The sequence below is a fragment of the Callorhinus ursinus genome, unplaced genomic scaffold (assembly GCF_003265705.2).
Source record: "Callorhinus ursinus isolate GAN/ISIS: 27379988/994484 unplaced genomic scaffold, GSC_fseal_2.0 scaffold6, whole genome shotgun sequence".
NCBI lineage: Eukaryota > Metazoa > Chordata > Mammalia > Carnivora > Otariidae > Callorhinus > Callorhinus ursinus.
The window spans coordinates 70,332,467-70,355,045 of record NW_027397068.1 but is presented as its reverse complement, the minus strand read 5'-3'; the positions used below and the strand labels follow the sequence as shown (position 1 = coordinate 70,355,045).

Below are 22,579 nucleotides of genomic sequence, written 5' to 3'. Positions count from 1 at the left end.
TTGATTAAGCAACAAGCACTGAAATAAATTTTTCCCCTCGTTGTTCTCCCTAAAACCAAATGCACTGTATCTCATTTAAGCTCCCAAAAAGTCTTCTGTGAATTCTCAAACACGTAGGCAACAGCAGAATCACTAACACTCAAAAAGCTTGCTCGCTCTCTCACAGAATCTTTCCAGGCTGGGGAGGGGTCCTTCAAGGCCGCCAGGTCCAGCCGGGCAGCAGAGTCGGGGTGCAAGGAATTAAGGGTCACTGTACCTTCCTAATCATTACATGCCAGGCTTTCCAGAGGGCCAGCCCATTGAAAGGATTAATAAATGTTGAACGAACTGGTCTCAGAACATGCCCACACTCTAATCTCAGAAAATTTTTGGTAAAATGTAAGAATAAACAGCTTTCACTTACCAACTGACTAATTTCCATTAAATTAACCAAACTGTATCTTCAATAAGCCTCAAATTTTATAGCATACTACTGAATATTTACAAACAAATTCATTATGCAATGAAGGTTTCAGGCAGGAAGGCAAAAAACAAACGTAACTTTTCAACTACGCCTTTAAATGCAATGACTTCGTTTATCTAAAACATTTTCTAGCTAATGGAGTAATTTTACAGTTTCTTTTATTCCTGACACCACATAAATCTATTATATAACAAGCTGCTCTAAATGATAATGTAAAACTTTACTTTTTACAATTTACTATTGCCTAAGCAATTCCACATTTTCTTAGTTTGTTCTAAAAGGCTAAAGATATACAACTAATCAATAGATCCTCTCCAAATCCAGTCTTTCTTATGCTAAGAGATAACTGGTGATGAATGAAACTTTTTTTTTTTTTTTTTTTTTAAACAAAAACCCATTTCCAAGCTGTAGCACCTCTGGTTATGTCTCATCATGCTGAAACGTGATGAAACCCATCCAGGCCAGGTATTCCAGGCCCCCCAACCTCTTTCTGACTAAAGTCACTGTCTCTGGCCAAATTTATCTCTACATTCCTGCCTGTCTGTGGCGCTGCTCTCCAATGGCACCATGTCACTTGCCATTCAAAACCACATGGCCCCAGATCACACTGCGCTTCTCCCCTTCTGGAGCCTTGCTCCAACATGGCGGTCCCATTTCTCTAATGGCACTAGAATGTCAACGAGAGTCAAAACCATGTGTCAGTCTTCCTGGTTTCCTCGGTGCCCGGCATACAGTGGGGGAGCTCCAAGTCTGTGTGCAGCAGCTGCCTCCTCTCTGACCACAAAGGCCTGCTCCCATTTAACAGCAGGCCATCAAAGGGCGGCCTGCAGAATGGCAGCAATAAGCCAGCACAGGGGTCAGCATCAAGTAGTTGAAGAAAGAGCTGCTAAGAAGACTTTTAGAGAGAAGCCTGGGGTGGTTCAGGCAGGTGTGGGAGCGTACCCCAATGTCCTAACCCCCCTGGAGGCAAGGGGAAGGCGCTGGTGGAGAGGAAGCCATAGCGTCAGGCGGAACAAAGACTTGGCTGCTTTGGCTCATATGGAAGTGGGTATCTGTCTTGCTATACCTTGGCCACAGCTTTTCTTAAATGCTGTGGAGTTTGTTCATCTTATAGTCAAACAGATTCCCCCAAAGTGTAAGTCCATAAAACACTCCATTAAAACTTCTAAAGGTCTGCAAGGGAAACAAAATTAATTAATAAATTTCATGCCAACATGAGTTATTCCTCGGTTATATCAGAAAACCACCCCATTCTAGCTTTGGAGTAGACTATTGGTAACATCAACCCTAACTAAACTTAATCCTTCTAAACTTCTGAGTCTAGAATCAAGTGTAGTATATAGTTCTTACTTTTTTAAACTAAAGTCTTTGTCACATTTTCAAAATCCAGGTGCCTTTAAAAGCAAACCATGAGATCTGCCTCACATCTGACTGCTTAAACTTGTGGCCCAACAGACTTCCTCCACCAAAAGGATTCAAACCAAGTACATAAAAATCCTATTCAAAATATATTATTTTTTCTCTAAAGTAATTCTGAAAGGAATCAGGTGTTGGCAAAGAAATTCAAAATATCTTCACATAGGTACATAATTTTAAGAGGATAGGCTTGATTTTTTAAAAAGACAAAAGATAGTTTGGGCTTTTTATTCATTGTATTTTATTTGGGCCTAATCCATAGAATTTGTAAAGAAAAAATACTGAATTCTTTAAACATTAAAACAAAACTGAATTTCATAAGCCACATTTCCCCTTATATACTCCAAAAATGATTAGTCAAATCTGAATGTCAAAATGGTGACTTTATAAAATATTAAGAGAAAAAACTTTTTTCTTAGCATTTCAAGTCTATAAAACTAACCAGTCACCAGACTTCATGTTCTATAATTGGCATGCCTGTGAAGATTCCTGAGATCATAACCAAACACATCTACTGGAAGAAGAAATTGAGATCATCAAAACCTTTCAACAGAAGCACTGGAAACAGAAACGCAGACTGTTCTCCACCTACCCCAGAAGTACATCAATTGCACAGTTAGAGTCTATAGTAAGAAATTACTTCTCTTGCTCTAGAGCAGGGCCTCAGGAGCTAACGATACAAGAAATAAGACTGCTGTAATAACAGAAACGGACAGCTCTGTTAACAGTGCTTAGCATTTATTTTCAATGTTGTCAGTCAAATATGCCCTATTCTATCCCACTTTCATTTTTCCATTTTTTATAAAAATTCGAGAACACTCTGAGTACATGTAGAGAAAAGCTTTTCTTCAGCCCTAAAATCTGACAGCAAATGCGAATCCCTAACGTGGTAGGCAGAATTCTAAGGTGACCCCCAAGATGCCCGGCCCCGGAATGTCCATATTCTGCTCAATCCCCTCCCCTGGGATGTAACACCACGGATATGCCAATGCTTCTGTGCTTATGCCTCGCTGTAGGGCAAAAAGGATTTTGCAGATGGAAATAAGGCCCCTAAACAGCTGACTCTGAATTACTAAAAGGAGATTAACCTGGGTGGGTCTGACCAAATCAGGTGACCCCTTAAGAGAGGTGGGAGAGACGCCAGCACAATGTTGTGGAGAAGGCCCCATCCCTGGAGTGGCTCATGGCTGGAACCCAGCAAGAAAGTGGGAACCTCACAACTAGAGCCACAAGGAAGTGAATTCTGTCAACAACCAGTGAGCCTGGAAGAGGACCCGAACCTCAGATGAAACCAAAGCCTCAACAATAACTCCATCTCGGTCTCGTGACACCCTGAACAGAGGACCCAGTAGCTCAACTGCTGACTCACAGCAACTGTGAGATAATTAATGGGTGTGTTTTCTAGTCGCTAAATTTGTAGTAATGTGTTACTCAGTGGTAAAAAACTAATACGTTAGCCACTTTCCTTTCCTTTCAAATCTAACCAGAAGGCCCCCCCCCCGTAAGAATTTTTAAATTTTTCCTTTTTTAAAGTTAGTTCTCTATCAAGAATGTTATAATTCAACTTAAGGAAGAAAAAGGATTGCAAAAAGATATCACAGTGCGTGCTAGGTAGTTATTACGTTTATGTTTTCTTTCTAAAGCAAAACTTTTGAGTAATTATTCCCAAGGGAACTTTGTGCAAGTTCTATAGGTTAATCTATGTGACAAAGACACAAACAAAAAGCATTACCGTAAGAAGAAAATCAAAACCACAAAATAAGATAGGTAAACCAATCATTATTCTCTAGTAATTGATTAATGACCCGTATGTTTTCTAGTGGCACATTATTGAGGACCTGGCTTGATGCAAAAGGAAAAGTCATTACTTGGTACTTCTTGAGAAAATGAACAAGTCGTAAAGAAGACAGCAAAGGGAACGCCGCGGAAATGGCCTCCACGTGCTCGTAGCAGCAACTGCGTGCTTCCCGTGAAGCCCTCGCGGGGGGGGGGGGTGCTCCTGAAGCCCTCCGTCGCATCTCAAAGCCTGCTCGAGGCTGAGTGGGAGAGGCTACTCTCCAGAAAGTAGAGAAAGTAGGTGCATGCTTCCCCACAGTTAGCTGTGCTTCCTCCTAAGCATGTCTATGCTACGCTCCAGTTAGAAAACTGAATGAAATATGGAAGCAAATGATGAGCAAAATGTAAAAAGAGGGAAAAACTCGACTCTACTTAAAATGACGAACCAGCTCAAAGACTGCTGTAGAATCAGGTAGGGCTGAGACAACTGGAAAAGATGGATGGAGAGGAGGTATCTATAATGTACATCTGTATGTCCTGTGCTGAAACAAAATGTGTACCATATGTTATTATTTTTCAGTGGTTTCTGTTTTAGCCAACTGGAGCGCTCACACTTGCCCTAGGGACATCCAGTAAGCAAGCGCACGCTTGCACAGCTCCGTGTGGACAACCACTTTCCAAAAGGCCGGGCTCATGACGCAAGAGCCACCTCCCCAGGCATCGAGGGAAACTCCCCAGGTTTGCAGGCTGTTCTCTCCGGAGCCTCACACCCTACCTCCCACATGAGGGAGAAGGACCACACAATTTCTCATGCCCTCACTGGCAATAATTCTATAATCATATTTAAAATTTTATCTTAAAATAATATAATCACATTATTTTAAAATGTGGTAAACTCATCACCATTAAAAAAAAAAAAACACCAACTGGGCAGTAGGGATAATAAAAGATGCTAAGGACATTTAAGAAAATTCGTTCTATGCTGCCTCGTATTATAAACTTGCTTTAAGACAAGGCATTTCCAAGGGGAAGAACTTAATCCAAGATAAGAAGTGGTGACATCACAGTTCCCAGGCCTCAAGCTGTACAGAAAAGCAACTTCATGCTGTCATAAATCAAATCTACATCACGTCAAAGAAACAACAAAAAGCCACAAACATCATTTTCTCTCAGCCCATATTAAACAAAGCCAACCTTTCAAATGAAGGACCTTGAAGAAAGAATCATTTTTACATTCAAGTGATGAGCCTTATAGCTAAGATCTAGGCACAACGTCTCAGGACTGAATAACTGCCTGGCAGGCAGGAAAAATAGTAAGCTTCTAGTACTAAGAAAAAAGATGTACAAAATGGAATAGGTTTGTAGACTACTCTTTTTATACTACCGATGAGAAAAAAATCAAGACAGTATGTCCCTGTGGTGCTGCCACCATCTTTCATTATGTGGTTAGCTTAATGTGCTATTAACTAAAACGGGATATTTTAAATAGGGGTAACTGACATTTGGAAAACTTAGGTACTGTTAAGTACTGTTAGGTACTATTGTTTGCTTACAAGTTGCTGTGTTTGTCCTGACTTTGTCCATCTCATTTCAAGTTCTTTGAAACTAACTGCATCTTTTCCTTTATAACTCCTACTTTGCCTTCCAGGATGCTCTATAGAAGCATCCTTTTAAGATCAGATCTATCTGAGAGAGTAAGAGAACCACAACAGTCTACTTCAGAAATCCAAGGACAGTGATTAAAAAGAGTCCTACAGAAACTGCCCTTTGTTTCAGAAGGAACGTGCAGAAGAGGTGCCAATTATACTGGGGGAAAGCGAACAGCTCCAACAAAACTTATGTGAGTAGCAGAGTGTAGCATCTGTCTACAGTTGACATCCATTCCAATAGGCAAGCTTTATTCTAGACAGATCCATTACCATTCAATAACCCGGTGGAAAGCCATTCCCTGATAAATTCTGCTATACTAGATGAGTCACACAGGCTCTGAGAAGCTAGACCGTCTGGAGATAATTCAACAATATAGGAGGGTCATTTTCTTCATTTGCCAAAAAAATACAACTTCTGCTATTCAACCTGGATTTCCATTGCTTCATCTACAAGACAAAACAGCACAGTTGGGGACAACACTTTCCTACATCATTATCCAGTAAAGTATGATGTGCTGGGAAGCCGACAATGTGTGCAAGGCCTCAACCTCCAGTTTGTAACGGTCTGTTTCGGCACACGGCCATTCTGACTACATAGTCAAAATCATTACCTATTAAATGCACAAAACTAAAATAAAACTAAATACTAACACCAAATCACATAAATAACCATGCAGATTACAACGGAGTATTTTTAAGTACTCTTGTGAAATACAGACATAAGATCATGTATGGATGTGACAAAAGGAAACCATGTGGAAGGGAAAATACCGCTCTTTCCTTAAGTTTTTCCATAAAAATACCAATACGTAAATGCGTAGCATATGAGGACCGTCCTGCCATATGAGGGCTGACCACCTCAGATCCTGACACTCAAGGAGCAGTTGTGCACTCTCTCGCTAATTATATTATTACATTCTCCTCGTGTTATAAATATTCATTTTTTTTTCTCGACTTCCTCTGCCTGCATTTACTGGAAGGTACACAGACACAAGGAATGTTGATATCTCTAAGCTAACATTCAAAAGGTACGAAGCATGAGATTCAGAATTGTTGCATGTTACGTTTTCAGTATAACCTAAAACGCAGTATGAATTTAAGAGGTTACAAATCACAAATATTGTCATCTCAAATAGAAACAATTCCTTTACAATTCTTTTTTTGCTTAATAGGAGAATCTATTGTATACTCTCCTTCCGATTATTATTTACTGAACTCTAAGCTGCATTTTTTGTTAATATTTAAATTGATAAAGCAAGCTGCCTGGATCTAGTTTCGTTGTGCTCATTTCTATCTGCTGCTTTAGTCTGAGGCACATTTTCCTTTATTTCACTTTTCCACAAGCCATAAAAAAACTCATTTCTAATTCATCCGTTCGTTCAGCTTAACCTCTCTTCTCAGCAATTAAAGCACTCTGCGCATCCCTCATCTATCACACAGCCAGCTAAATAATGCATTGCGTCCCCCGCTCATCTTTTATCATCCCAAATGACAGGTATTAGCATATCTCCCCAGTCAATTACAGTGCAGCAGAATAATCACAGCATAATTGGGCGAAAGCCACTCTAATCACCAACCCTGCAAACTCACAGAATAAAAACTGAGTGGCAGTTCAGACAGGCCTTGCTCTTGTCCGTGACTCCAGCCAACAAGCCTGGCAGATCTCCATTTCCTCCCCTTTCAAACTTATCCTTCGGGGAGGTCAACTTCTCCATAGGTCCCATGTAAAAGAACGTGTACGTATGTGCACACAAGCGGGAACTATTTACAACTCGCACATGCATGTGTTTATTAATACTTGTGATTCTAGATGTTTGCACATACTATTAAATAGCACAGAATGAAAATTTCTGTCAATCAGAAAACAAAGTCCTGTCAGGAATATGATGTTATTAGAAGTTCTATTTGGAACTCAAGGTAAGGTAAAACAAAATATTAAATTTTTTATAAAGATTACTTAATATTTACTATCAAAATTGAACCTTTCAAGTGTCTACATGGTGAAGGTATCTTCTGTAACTTTTGTTTTAATGATTTATTTATTTCAGAGAAAGAAAGAGCTTACGAGCAGGGGGAGGGGCAGAGGGAGAGGGAGACAAGCGGACTCCCTGCTAAGCAGAGAACTTGATGCGGGGCTTGATCCTAGGACCCTGAGATCATGACCTGTGCCGAAATCAAGAGTCAGAGGCTTAACCAACTGAGCCACCCAGGCGCCCCCTATCTTCTGTATCTTAAAAAATCAAGATTTTCCAACTTTCTAAATTACTCATCTATCACAAGAAATAATTTTAATTGATTATTGTTATCCTTACAGTACAACAGCATATGACAATTTTCTAAAAATGATGATATTAAATATAACAATTAAGATGATTAAAAAATAAGTTTACTTGTTTATAAGGGACTAAAAATTAAATCAGATAACAGTAAGACGGTAATGTGAGAAATTTAGAACTACAAATGTTAGAGACAATAAATATTTTTTTAAATTCTGAGAAATGTTCAGGAAATCTTGAATGTATTTTTAGACTACTTTTGTAAGTTTATTAATCTTACCATGACATTTAATGTGCAATAACCAGTCTAGGCCTATATCTAATTCTCATTTTAAATAATATGCATTCATTTGCTACTCCATTCTTCACCTCCTCCCCCCATCAATGAGATACAAAAAAAAAGTCATTCTGAAATGAAAATTTAATTTGGGGAAGAGTGGAGGGAGGTTAAGAGGAATTTCTTATAAAAACGTACGTGGCTCCTTAGGAAGCAGCCAATTAAGTGCTTTAAAGTGCCATGCATAGCTAGAAGAAAATGAAATCTGCAGGATTTCAGTTGCTCTCTCTCAACCACAGAGAGCAGAAGTCCTATGGCTCCCTGTACTTCTTCTCCCTTCCTCGCATGCTTTTCACATGTCTACCCAAGACCAAGGGAAACCCGCCCCTGAGGTGGGCTCTGGCCTGGAGAGAAGGTGGCCCCCCTCAGCCAGAGGCCAGCGTCACCAGGGGTGCAGACTCCCTGGGCAAAGTGGGCAGTGAGTACCAGCAGCAAGTCTCATTGACTCGGCACACAGGGACACACCATTGCTGCACACTGCCCGGATGCTTGGGCTGTGCATGAAGGAATAAATTAGACATGGCAAAACTCTCTGCTTAGGGACACAATACCGTAGTAGCCACAACACAAAGAGAATTCAGGAAAGTATGAAAATAAGCCATTATTGCTATGAAACAAACAGAATCTCTTTATTACTTTTATTATTCGGAATTTATGAGATTTTCAACCTCAATTCTGTCAGACAATTCAGTCCTTCAACACACACAAAGACACTAAAACAATTATCCAATATCAAAAAGCCAACTGTCAAAAGACCAGAGTAAAGGCAGAATTTAGACACAACAAATAGTCTCCCAGACTTTTTCTTGCTTTCCAATCCTGTTATTTTAAAATTATAACATGAAATGTTTTATTTGCATTATTACTTCAAGAACCCTGCATGTATTTTTGTTGGCATATCTTTGCAAATGTACCCACAGGATACATTACTTCAGTTGTAAAATGGTAATTTTAGTGCTTATTGGGGAATATCTGTTACACGTATTTATCAGTGGTACATCTGGTATGCAAGTATTAATTCAACAGGTTTTTTTTTTTTTCCAAATCTGATTTCTGAAAATCACCTCCTAATATATTCTTTAATTCACATAAATGTTCTACTTGGCTTTAAGCATCTTCCAACATATTGGTTCTTTCAACACCAGTCACTCTGACATTCTCAACTGACTTGCAAAAATTGACAGGGCTTGGGTAAAAGCCAGATTTAAGGCAGGAAGAGGGGAGGAGGAGGGTTTTCACCATCTGAAGCAACAAAACTGGCTTTAAAATTTGGCATCGGAAAGAACCTAAAACACACGCAATCAAAATCATCCCTCATCTCCCCTAGAATAATTTATTTGCTTCTTCCCAACAAAATCTTAAGCAGCTTGATGATTATTAATATCGTCACAGTAACTCTACGCTAAGGAATTTTATAGGCAAGCCCAAAACATGCCTCTAATTATCTGTGCACATCCCAAATGAACAGGTGTTTGAGGGTGGGGACAAGGAGAATATATGCATTTTTATTTTTATTATTACTAGAGAATTAAGTTCTCAAAAAATAGTGCCAAAATAATGTCCCCAGAGAAAAATGGAGTTAATCAAACTCCAGAATATATAAGTAAATAAGCTTTCTTTCAAGGGTAACTCCTCCCTGCCTTAAACAGGTCACTTCTCAAATCCACAGTACCCGGGGCTATGTTATCCACAGTACCCGGGGCTATGTTTAATCTCTGACATCCTTCAAAAACAGTAACAACAACAACAACAAAACAATGCTAAGTCTGACAAAAGCAGGCATGAATTGTATTGCTTTAACCTTCCCTTCACTCATTTTCCCATATTCACCACCATTGGAGTAAACATTTTTGCACAAATGTACTTATACTAGATCTAGCGACCCATGCCATGCAATCAGGAAATCCATCTAACCAGTTGGCCTTCTACCATCACCTGCCAGAGTATTTGGTCTAGGAGAAATGGAGCTCCTACCACACTAAGAACACACTTGGTCATGATAAATATTTTATTTTTTATATAATGTCAAAGCATCTCACGGAAACCTCACACATTCCTTATTGAGTTATGTGACTTACTGGGTACTTTGACGCCCATTAAACTCTGCAAACATCTCACAATCACCTAATACTTCAGTGTGTGCATACAGATTCCAATTGGGATAAAAAGCTTTTTAAAGAAAAATAGTGTTTTCACTGTTGAATATAGATCTAAAAGGATATAAGAGAGCCCTAATACATTGAATTGAACCATATGAAATCGCTAACATTAGACTCTTTCTGAGCTGTAAAAAATGACAATCCTGTAACATTCAGTCTCAGATACAGTTCCAGTACGGGGAAGACTAATCCCAATTACTGCTGTAATTCTGTATAAAGGGCACAGCCTGGGAAGCAGAAACTTGGATTTTTGTTCCACTTTGCCACTAAGCAGGGCCTAAAATATGTCACTCTACCTCCCTCAGCCTTATTCATTATGAAAAAAAAATGAGATTAATATTTGGGGTTATTTTTCCTCTTTGAGAAAATGATGAACAAATAATTGACCCATGAATCTAAGGTTCTAGAATTAGTCAGGGCAGCTCTAAAGATTAGGGAAGGAGATTAAAGGTGGCAGGCAATAAAATTCCTATACTCTGTTTCCCTTTTAAAAATTTTTGCCTAGCTTTATTTCATAGAAGGATTTGTTTGTAGACAAATGATACTTATGTTTTTCCCAAGATGATGAAAATGTCTAGAAAAATCAGAAGAATAACAAATGAAGACAGAGCTGAAGGTTTGCCTTAATGAATACAAGCAGAACTGTAGCGTTTTAGGGCTGAAAAGAACCTTATCAAGTCATCAATTTTCCAACCTGTTACCAGGACTTAACATTAAATACAGGTCTGCTCACTTCCAATTAAGAAGTCTTAATTACAAAAGAGCAGGACAGAAATGCTATTCCATATTTAATCCAAATTCAGAAATTGGGGAAGACCCCAACAACTCTCAAGTAACCCCTTACCGCACTCAAGACCTTTAGCCAGTAAGTCTGTGCCTCCCTCTTAATGGCACATGCTTTGGCCTTCAAAGTCTTTCGTCTTTTCTAAATTTTATATTCATGTATTCCTCCTAAAGGCAGAGTTGAAAAAGAAGCTAAAACAGCCTTTAAAAAGATAATTAAACATGACAAGCAAAACTGCACCAAAATAGAAGAGGTGAATATAAATGGAACATTTTCCCCCAAATCTTTCCTAAATAAGAATAAAGCAGATTTGTTTTAAAATCAAACATGTAAGTGTATGAACCACCAGCAGATGGCAGAAGGAGAGGCTGGGAAATTCTCTAACAAAAGAAGGGAGCAACTCAACATGGATTCCCAAATCACGATTTAGAACTGCTATGGCTTTCTTCTCCTTCTCCAGTCTTTCTTTCATGGACATACAGGAAATTCTCTTGCTTCACCTATATATATTTTATAATTTTAATTTAGATTCAATGACTGAAACAGTAAAGAATAAACTTGGTCCTCTACTTCTCTAAACATTTCTAGTACATTTTCAATAAATAAAAAATTTAAAACACAAAAATAAATCCTCTATATTTTGAAAAATAATATGAGTAATATGAGTAAGATTATAAACTTTGAAAAGTAAATCTTTGCCAGTTTCATTTCAATGACACTGTTACCTTAAATATATCTTCACCTAAGTTATATTCACACCCACTTAGCAAGTTAGACAAGTATAAATTCAATAGAAAACACACTCTCATCAGAAAATGCAAACAACTGAGAAGAACCTGAGTTACTGGAGCTTTATAGGGAAAAAAGATACATGATTTCAAACAAGATTAATGTATGCTTTCAGGTGGTGACAAAAAGGAAGGACGTTTAAAAGATTATAATCTCTTATTATGTGAAGCTAAACATTCTAAATCTAAAATACTGTATTTTTTAAAAGACTTTATTTATTTATTTGCCTGAGAGAGAGAGCGCACAGAGGGAGAGCGAGAGGGAGAAGCAGACTCCCCACTGAGCAGGGAGCCGGATGCGGGGTTCGATCCCAGGACCCTGGATCATGACCTGAGCTGAAGGCAGATGCGTAACCGACTGAGTCACCCAGGCGCCCCTAGAATCCTGTATTAACAGCCCCCCAATATAATCCCAAGCATATCAATGAGTGAATGGCCCCGTACGAGAGTCACCAAAAGAACGCCTTACTTCAGAACCCTGTTTAAAAACTTTCTACTTGAAAAATCCAGTGGGACATGCTGGCATGGTGGTGACGGTTATTATTACCACCACCATCATCATTGTTATTATTATACTTTACTTCAACAGCAAATTCCTTCTGTTTTCTATTTATCTGCTCTAATCCTTGGGGGTTTATCAATTAAATAATGGCTGTTCTGATTATGTTATGTCTTGTTCTTATGAATACTTGGAAGTTTTCTTTTCTAGACCAGCTCTGGCCAACAGAACTTTCTTCGGAGATGGAAATATTCTATATTGGCACTGTGCCAGTACGGTAACCACCAGCAATGCAGCTATTGAAATGTGGCTAGTACAACTGAAGAAATGAATTTTTTAATTTAATTTTAATTAATTTAAATAGCTACACATGGCTAGTAACTACCCAACTGGCCAGCACAGTTCTGGATGACCAAAATAAACATGGAACGGATCAAGCTGGAGACCTGTGAGGTGAACTGGTGAGAAAAGAAAGAAAAATGCAAGTGAATATCGTCCCACTTTTCTCGAAGGTCACGGTTTTGGTCATTTACCCAAAGGAGCACATTCACAGACAGACTACCAGTGCTTTGTTTGAATTCCTCCTTAGCCATTATAATAACTAGTTATGACAAATAGTTACAAATTGCATTATAATGTTTTACATTTATATGAAGGAGGGAAATATGGGTGATTTTCTTAATGGCGAGATGTCAAAACCCAGGAATAAATCCAAAGGTGACTTAAGTCACTGCCCAATATGATTCCCCCAGCTATAAAATTTTTCACAAGTGAAAGTACCTTATTTTCAAAAACATGAGTCAGTTTTGCTTTTATTTTACTTGAAATTATTTTTGGAAATGACTAATTCCTTTGTTATATATAAGTTTTATAAGTCACACTGGAATCCTATTCCATTTTGTAGAATACAACATTCAATTAAAGCAATAATACTACAGAGTAGCACACAATTATATCCAAAAGGAGAATATAAACTTGCATCACCTAGAATTTTTTCTGGCATAAGATTATTCCAAAAGTTGTGTCAAGAATGTAAAGTCCATGGACGCAAGGGTTTATTATTGCTAGGACATTCCCAGCACCTAACATGTATATTCCACAAGTATTTGTTTGAATGAAAATGCAGTGAAATGAAATAGAATGAAATCAATGAGTATAACTGCATAACGTGGATTAACAAAGATAAATTTAAATTAATAGTGAGATAAACTGGAACCAACTGGTTTTCAGTGTCAACAGGAACCACTCAACAGCTTCAACAAGCATTAACAATGAATACATTTGCTTTCAGTTGGGCTCTAAAATATAAAATGCCAAGGCTAATACATTAACTCAGATAATGGGAGAATCAGTGAGAAAACCCCTGAATAGAAAAAAAGGCAGTAGTAATATGTTAATTTAACATCACAGGTTTTTTGCTCTTAACAATCAGAATTGTTAAACCATCAACAGAGCTCTAAATAATCAGCAACACTTACGTACTGGGAGCCAAGTGCAAGTCAATATGGATATAAAAAGATGAGCAAAATGAAGTCTCTAAGCTTATAATCCTGCTGGAAAAAATGCCACACAATGGAGTTGGGCCAGGCCATACCATGCCGTTCCCCGTATACAGATCAAAAACAAGTTGGCAAAAGAGAAATTCCAAACACAGCTGACCGCTGAAGAACATGGGGGTTAGTTAGAACAGAGCATTCGAAAATCTGTATATAACTTCTGACTCCCCAAAACTTAACTACTAAATAGCCTGCTGCTGACTGGAAGCCTTACTGATAACACATTATTGATTTACACATATTTCGTATGTTATGTGTATTACAGATTGTATTCCTGCAATAAAGGAAGCTAGAGAATAGAAAATGCTATTAAGAAAATCACAAGGAAGAGAAATACATTTACAGTGCTCTACTGTATTTATGGAAAATGATCACGTATTAAGTGGATCTGCACAGTTCAAACCTGTGTTGTCCAAGGGTCAGCTGTAAACTGTGAAGGCACTGACTGCCACATAAGCTCAGAGCTGAAGAGCTTAGAAGTCTGCAATACTGCGGAGAGACATCACAGAAGAGGAAGGGTATGAACTGAGACTGGAGGGTAGGATGAATATGAAACGCAACAAGAGGACAGGAAAGCATTTGAAGGGAAGGCAGGGTATAAGCTGAAGGTCAGAAGGAAGGAAGTTAAGAGCTCGACATCGTTACGAGGCTATGGTGGGGGTTCATAGACCAGTTTGAACTCTGATGTAATTTTTTTCTAAGATATTTAATCAACCAACATATGTATAAAAAGGAATACATCAGAGTATACAAATTTAGTATTTATTTTATTGTTTTTTAATTTTTAAAAAGATTTTATTTATTTATTTAATTGAGAGAGAGAGAGAGAGAGAGAGAGACAGTGAGAGCAGGAACACAAGCAGGGGGAGTGGGAGATGGAGAAGCAGGCTTCCTGCTGAGCAGGGAGTCCGATGCGGGGCTCGATCGCAGGACCCTGGGATCACGACCTGAGCTGAAAGGCAGTCGCTTAACCAACTGAACCACTCAGATGCCCCTAGTATTTATTTTAAAAATCTGATTTTTAGGGGCGCCTGGGTGGCTCAGTTGGTTAAGCGTCCGACTTGATTTTGGCTCAGGTTATATTAGGGTCAAGAGATCGAGCCCCACGCTGGGTGTGGAGCCTGCTTAAGATTCTCTCTCTCCTTCTCCCTCTGCCCCACCCCCGCCCCACCCCCTGGCTTGTGTGTGCCTGCATGTGCTCTCTCTCTCTCTCTAAAAAAAAAAAATAAAATAAAATCTTATTTTTAGATTATTTTAAGCTTAGACTTTTCTCTAAAATAACAGTAAATTTTAAGTGCCTAAAACAAATACTAAAATTTTTTGCCAAAATAGGATAAAAAGGTAATATTAAAAAGAAATATTAAATATTTTTATTTAAATATTAGGAAAAATTATGAGATTACTAAAATCCTTAATTCTACTCCCACTTTGCCAGTAATAAGCTATGACCATGGGAACAAGGAATCCTTTGGCCTTCAGCTCCCTTATCTCTAATATGGAGGAAGGCTAGACCAGAGGATCTTGAAGATATCCAGCAGGAGCAAAATTTTAGAGGACAGTTGAGTTCCAGGAAAAAACAGAAAGAGGGAAAATGCAGGAAGGAAGAGACAAAATGAGGTGTAGGTCCTACAATAGGGTTTTGGAAAAAAGGCCTTACTGAGTTTTATACACCTCCCTTAGGGTTTGGTTTAAGCGGTGGGGATGGAAGTGACAGGTTGGCATTCTCCTCCCCAGCAGGGGCTGGTAACCAGTAGCAACAGTAACAGCTTGAAGGGTGCCCACAAGTGGAGGGCTCTGTCACTTGTGGGCTCCGATGATGACCTATGTTTCATCTTTCTTCTTCTCATTCTTTCATAGAATATATATGCTTACCCTTGATTTTTCTTATCGTTCGGTTTAAAATGACCTCCCCACATACATTTTTGGGGTCATAGTTTCTATCAAAAATTATAAAAATGGGCATAAAACGCAGGATTTCGTTTTTTCAAAGAACACGCCAGCCAAAATAGCATATCAAAGTATTTTTTGAATGTGTGGAAGTCTAGTGCCCATTTAGAACCGGAAAACAAAAACATCTTACAATATACACTTCTGTTCACCCACCTCTCAAAAGTAAAAGTCTTTAAAAATGATTTTGGTAACCAAATTATATTACAGCCAAAACAAGTAAGCACTAAGAATTTACCCCAGAAAAAAATGTGGTACTGAACCAGGGAGATATTTTTAAATCTTTGTTTTGGCTTTATGCATATTCATTCATTCAGCAAGATATTTAAGCAGCAGCCTTGGAGCCGGACTGAGAGGTGCCGCCACGCATACAAGGGAGGAGAAGCCAGGACGGAGGCACGGTGGAGCGGGATCCGACCTGGCTGTGGAGAAGGAAGAGAAGTCTGAGAAGCCATGGCTGCACTCACAGGAGGGAGATCAGCAGAGCGCTGTCAGGGAAACCAGGGAAGAGGGCAAAGGAAGGACGAAGGGGCCAACTGCGGCAGATGGCTGCAAAAGAGGCGAGGAGCGGGACCTTGGCAAGAGGGGCAGAGTGGGGACAGCGGCGCGGGCAGGTGAGACGAGATGGAGTGAGGAGGCAGGGAGCGGTGCAGACCTCACTTGTTCTTAGGACATGCCAGAAAGAAAGAGAACAGGCTCTTTGGGGCTGACCTTCCGGGTTCCCATCCCACCCCTGTTATTCATTAGCTGTGTCAGTTTCCATTTCCTTCCCCAACACTGAGAACAACAACAGTCCCTAACTCGTAAGGAGTGGGTTAACTAAAAATCTTGCTTCTTTATGATTCTTGACGTAGCTATCTACAACAAATGAGAAATCAAAGATACTCATGATCATGAAATTTTTAAGTAATTTATTTAGATTTTGTAAGATCTCTCAAGAAATTCATGGAAAAGTTATGATTATCTAGTCTTTTTAATGACCCAGGAATATTTTACGTACTTCCTCTTTTTTACTTCTCTACTATAAATCTCTTTGTAGAACTCACCAGCAGCAAACTTTTTAGCCTTTTCTATGTTTAATAGCATAATTTTATATATATTTCCTTAGCTGATTTATCATCTCATTATCGCTAGCAGCTTTACTTAGTACATTAATGATACAGAAGGCATGCTTATCTTGTAAAAAGAACTAACTCATGTTGGCTGCCCCTGCGACTCCTGATTTATTATTCTGCAGAATTACAAACTTCTTAATATGTTTAAGTCTTGATGAGAACCAAAGTCAAGATCAGCAGTCTATAGTTTGTAGAACTTTCCTTTCCTAATAAATTTGCTCATTTTTTAATTTTGAAGCACCTCTTCTCTTCACTAAAATTCTTCTTTTTTGTAAAGTACACATGATTTTAAATTAATTAAGCATCTTTCTAAACCTGTAAAGAAACAAACTCCAGAAAATCAAAGCTGCCTTAATTCAGAGGGGAAAATGAGAACCGCTGGAAAACAGCTAGTGTGTGGTGTACTGCGGTATAGTCATTAGCATTTCAAATTCTAAGTCACTTTTAACTGAGAAAGGCCCAATAAAATGACGAATCAGGACTTGAGAAATTAAGATTTGAAATATAGAAGAGCATAGCTCTCATTAGATTAGCTTGAAAAGAAATTAATCTCAAAGCAGCACGAACAGTCATGAGAATTTTCAACGACTGCGAAACTGTTTCCTTGGGTCGCGGTTTCGGCACACTCACACACAAAAACAGGCTCTTTGTATCTCTGGGGCCCAACATGTTTAAGTTATTTTCCAGTGAGACTGACGAATTCATGCTTCAATCTTAAGTGAATATAAAGCTTACAGACTTAGGAGAAGGAGAAACATCCAAGGGATGAATAAGCCAACAGAGGCACCAAAAAAAAAAAAAAAGGGCACACTGAAGATCAGCGCTGAGAGGATCGGAGACACACACGGGCAGACACACACTCCAGTATTCTCCTCATTCGCCACGGTGATGTCATTAATGTAGTACCAGTGAGTCAGGTATCTGAGTTCTTTTTCCCAGGGCATAAAAATAGGAAAAAAGCGTCAATTGTGAATAAGTGTTCAGAAACATGACCAATACTGAATTCCCAGACCTTTTAAGAAACAAGATAAAAATGTATTTGCTGGGGCGCCTGGGTGGCTCAGTGGGTTAGGCGTCTGCCTTCAGCTCAGGTCATGATCTGGGACTGAGCCCCACATTAGGCTCCCTGCTCAGCAGTGAGTCTGCTTCTCCCTCTGCTCCTACCAGGCTCGTGCTCTCTCTCTCTCTCTCTATCAAATAATTAAATAAAATCTTTAAAAAAAATGCATTTGCTGACTTGCAGATAATGAAGTAGTAAAAAAAATTCAAATTTCTCACTTTTAGTTACATATGTAAACACTTGGGTAGAGATATACAAAAGGTGGAAAACTCCTAATTCTTTGAAAAAAATCACTGAATTATTGGGGAAAAAATTTCAAACTACTGTCTCTCCAAATTGAATTTAAGAGTACAAAAGCAATCTGCTAGTTTAGCCATAAAACAAATGCAAAGCCTTCTACACAGTGGGGCAGACCATGAGTGCTACTGGTACAATAATCTTCATAATACTGGGCCTACTCAACTCAGTAAGTATGAAGGCTTATGGAGAGGAGTTCACAAGATCTGACCCTACAGGTTTATTAAATATGCAGTGAATATTCCGCATGCATGCTGGGCATTAAATAAAAAATGAAAAATTCAAACAATGATGATATGTTAAATACTGCAAATAATACTGAATGAGATCTATTTATAATTAAGATTTTCTTTAGTCATTTTTGACAGATACAGAAATAGAAGAAATATGTTAAGGTAAAACTTGAGTTCGTTTACCAAATATCTAAATATTTATAAAGTCTTATCTTTTTACTTTTAGTTTATATTCATTTATGATGTAAACCTTGCTAAGCTTATAACCTCAGAACGGCTTTGATTTTGCTAGTATTACAATGTCATCCACCTATAGCTGCAGCACAACTATTAAACTGTACTAATAAAATGCCAAGCATCTAGAATGGAAAGAAGAGAAAAAAACTGGAAAAAATATAAACACCTAATTTCTGGTTTTAAGCCAAAGATGTAGCACATACAGGGGTCAGGGAAGAGTAATCATCCATACAGTGTGCTCTAAAGTTTCCAGCAAATGTCCTCCTCGACTTCTGACCTCCAGAGTAATTGACGGCACCTACACTGTACTTCCATACCTCTACATGAAAATGAAGTCAGACTCCCTAATAAGTGCCTCTTACCAATTTCCTTACATGGTTTAAGAATTACTAGCAAATATGTCCAAAAGGCAAGTCAATCCAATAAAACACAACAGGTCCAGAAGACGGTAATTCTAAGGTATCTGGGATTGCTCCCACTGCGTGCTCCTTCTCTATGTGACAGACCATCTCTTCCTCTGGCTCATTCTGAGCTCCTCTGCCTTCTTCATCCTGCATTCCCCAATGATCACCAGGTCCCGAAGACTCACTTCCTAAGGATTTCTTTCCTCTTCTACTGTACTAGCCCAGGTCCGCACTGCCTCTCACCTGATCCATTCAACTGCCCTTCACTGGTTTCTGGCAAATCCATCCTCCACAAAGTGACCAAAATCATCTAAATTGTAAATCTAACCACTACTTGGCTTAAAATCTTTTAGCAGCTTCGCATTTTCTATAGATAAAATTCAAATCTTTAACCTCCTCAACCTCTGATCTTGCCACACAGGCAGAATTTAACTAGTTCTGTTCCCTCTCAATTTTTTTCACGGTTGTCCTCTGACCTGAACGAGAGAACAGTTCTCGTTTCTCCTGTCCTCCTCACTTGCCTAAATATAACCTATCTCTCAAGGGATCAAGCTCCCGGAATGCCTTCCCACTCTGCCCCACCCACTCCCGCAATCCTCCGCACATTTCTAGCAGGGAAACAACCACACTGCGGGACAACGGATTTCTTTATAGGCCTATGCCTACCAACTGGTTGTGAGCAACTTAAGGGCGGGAACCGGGATTTAATTTAGTTGTGACTGGAACATGGGGGTTCAATAAATATTTGAAGCAGAGATAAGGAATAAATGGATTAATGAAAAGTGGAGTGGCAAACCAAAACAGCGCTCCGGTAACATTCAGGGTGGTATTGCAGTGCCCCCCCCACCCTGAGACTGGGAGCCATTGCATAAATCCTGTTCCACAGCTAATCCAAACTTAAACATCAGTTACTACTAAATGAAACTCTTAGTTTCCTGTACTATTTCTTATATTCCCGACAACAAAGAAAGAAGGTAAAGAAAATACTACCATAGTCTAATCTTAACCACAACAGAGGGGAAATCTTAAACTCTGGAAGACTTCTAGAACCTCTGCATTTGATAATAAAAACAAGTCCTATCTGTTGAAGCTTCCAATCCGCTTAGGGGAGCTGATGAAACCTACCCAATAAGCTACATCAGACTACACACCTTGAGTCCAAAGGCGGTATCCTCCGAGGTCAAGACTTCAACCTGAAATCATAAGGAAAAAATAATTTAGGCACTCTCAAAAACGTTCTTTGAGTCTAGCCATAGACACAGGCATGGCCTGGAACTACGAGTTTGGAGAAAACTAGTATTCAATTTACGTCAGACATCAAGAAAGACAGATCTGCGATTCTCTTCAAGAGTTGATTGGGGATAAGCACAGGTCATTGCCCTGGATTCCAGATTTAAAACAGGGCGAGCCCCTATCAAATGCATGTATTTGCCATCATGTCGAAGTGGTGGTATAAGTTCCTCAAAAGGATCTAGAAGTCAGAAGAATCATCTTTCTCAGTTAAATCACAAGATGTTGCATACTTTTTGATCTTTTACTGACAGACAGTGAGGGGAAAGTATGCTTCATAAAGCAATTTCATCATGCTTATGAAGCTGCTAGTAATTTCTTGCCCTGCTCCCATCAGAGTGGGTAGTCCTGAGTCTCTGGAATGTTGCAGAGCAAGAGTGCCTGAAAGCAATACTCAGGAAAAGACAGGCAGAGTCTAAGCAACAAGTTGTGAAATGATGGCAAAACTTCAAAATTGCCTGTCAGTCTTGTGCATGAGAAGACAGAGCTCATTAACATGAATTTAAAAAGCTGCATGGAACAAGACGTGTATTGATAATTACTGTTTTTTAAACATAATTATTCAGTCTGGTGTGTAAAGCTTTTAACTTTGACTACTACAAAGTACCAATATATGACGGAAAAGAGCAAGGAAAGAAGGCAACAGAATTTGAATATTTTTAAGCGTCTGCAGAAGACGGGGGTAGAGCAATAATATCAGACTTGCTGGCTACACTGTGAGTTTTCAGCCTTTTAAAACTAGGCCTTTGTGGTAGGTGTTTTAAGTAGAAGGCACAGAGGCCTGTCCAATGTATCTTGCTATAAAACAAAATTGGATTCTTCCCTTGAGGGAAGGAAATATAGAAAGGAAGATCATTTCAGTAAGATTGTCATCCAGTACAAAAGTAAAGGGGTCAAAAAAGAAATGAGGAAGGAATTGTATTCTCCAACTGCTTGGCTGACAGTGAGGCTCCCCCACCACCTGGTACCTGACAGAGACTGGGGCATAAAGCAAGAGAAACGCACGATTAGGTATTGGGAGGATGACCAGCCTCATTTTGACAAAAACCATATGTTGTTGATACCAAATGTGTAATGTTGGATCAACTGTAGTGCAAAATCATTATAAGACTCACTGACAGCATGTCTGTTTACACTTTGATTTCCAAAGCTAATTGTTAGATTTAGAAGCAAGATCTTATTATAGACTTTGTTGGGGGGGGGGGCAGCAACAGTTATTGGCAATTTACATATGTTTGAATTTCCTAAATCCTGTCTTTCACAACACTAGATTACTAACCTCAAATATTTTTACATTAAAACCTCTAATCAACATTGAAGACTTTAGTTAAAGGCAAAGGACAAACAACAAATTCGCTGAATCTTAACTACTGTAAACACTACGTGACTTTTACTCTTAAATTATATACATAGATCATATCTGCATATACTAATATTAGGTACATTCACCCTTTTGATGTGATATTTTAATATGCATACAATTATTTTTAAAATATATTAGAAGTTTAAATCTGCAAAAACCATCCCCAAGTGAGTTCTGCGTTTAACGTATTATAAAAAGTCAAAGTAGCAAGAAAATTCAATAGCACATAGAAATCTATTTAAAGATTTAGCTTTGATATATTTGAAAACTTGAGATAATAACAAAAGCTTTCAAGTGGAATTTAGGAACTGTCCGTGCAGCTAAGTCAGTAGACAGAGACAAAGACAGGCCTTGGAACCTGGAGGAAGGCGGTGGATTTCAAAAGGTCAGCCTCATCCTCCATCCCACATTCTATCTCCAGGAAGGCTGAAGAGGTTTGCAATTCCTAAGTACTAACCAATTTCATCAGACTACCTTAAAAAGTGTATTTTGTTTTATTCAAAAGCACTATGGTTTACACATATATGCACTCTAGTTCTACTGAACTGTATTTTATATTTTCCGTTTCTGAAAGATTTTATATTTCAATACCAACACAAAAACAGCTGATTTTTAAAAATATGACATCAACTTCAATTTACTAAAAAACAAAGAGCAATGTCATACAAAGGTTTTCATGTTGGATCTAAGAGTATTTTTACCTAAGTTGGAAGGAATCCCCCTCTAGTGGGAGTAAGGGAGTATTTCAACCTTCACATAAAATTTTCAGGTAGCAGTCATTAACCTTAACAATCAGCAGAGATCAGCTGAGCTTTTTTCCTTTCGTCATCAATTTAAATCTTTTAAAAAAGAAAGTCAGTATTTTATATTTCATAAGCCTAAAACACCTGTAAATATATATATATATATATATATGCTTGTAGATTTGTG

General features: G+C 38.6%; 1 protein-coding gene across 9 annotated transcripts in view; it reads right to left on the bottom strand.

Annotated features, from left to right (window-relative positions):
- Positions 1 to 22,579, bottom strand: part of ARID1B (AT-rich interaction domain 1B) — a 437,894-nt gene that overhangs the window by 158,924 nt on the left and 256,391 nt on the right. For 7 of the 9 annotated variants that reach the window (XM_025866378.2, XM_025866380.2, XM_073894146.1 and 4 more), the window contains one exon: positions 20,148 to 20,189. The exons of the other annotated variants lie outside the window; for them this stretch is intronic. In XM_025866378.2, coding sequence (XP_025722163.1) covers positions 20,148 to 20,189 — 42 coding nt within the window. The remainder of the gene's footprint in view (positions 1 to 20,147; positions 20,190 to 22,579) is intronic. 9 annotated transcript variants of the gene reach the window in all.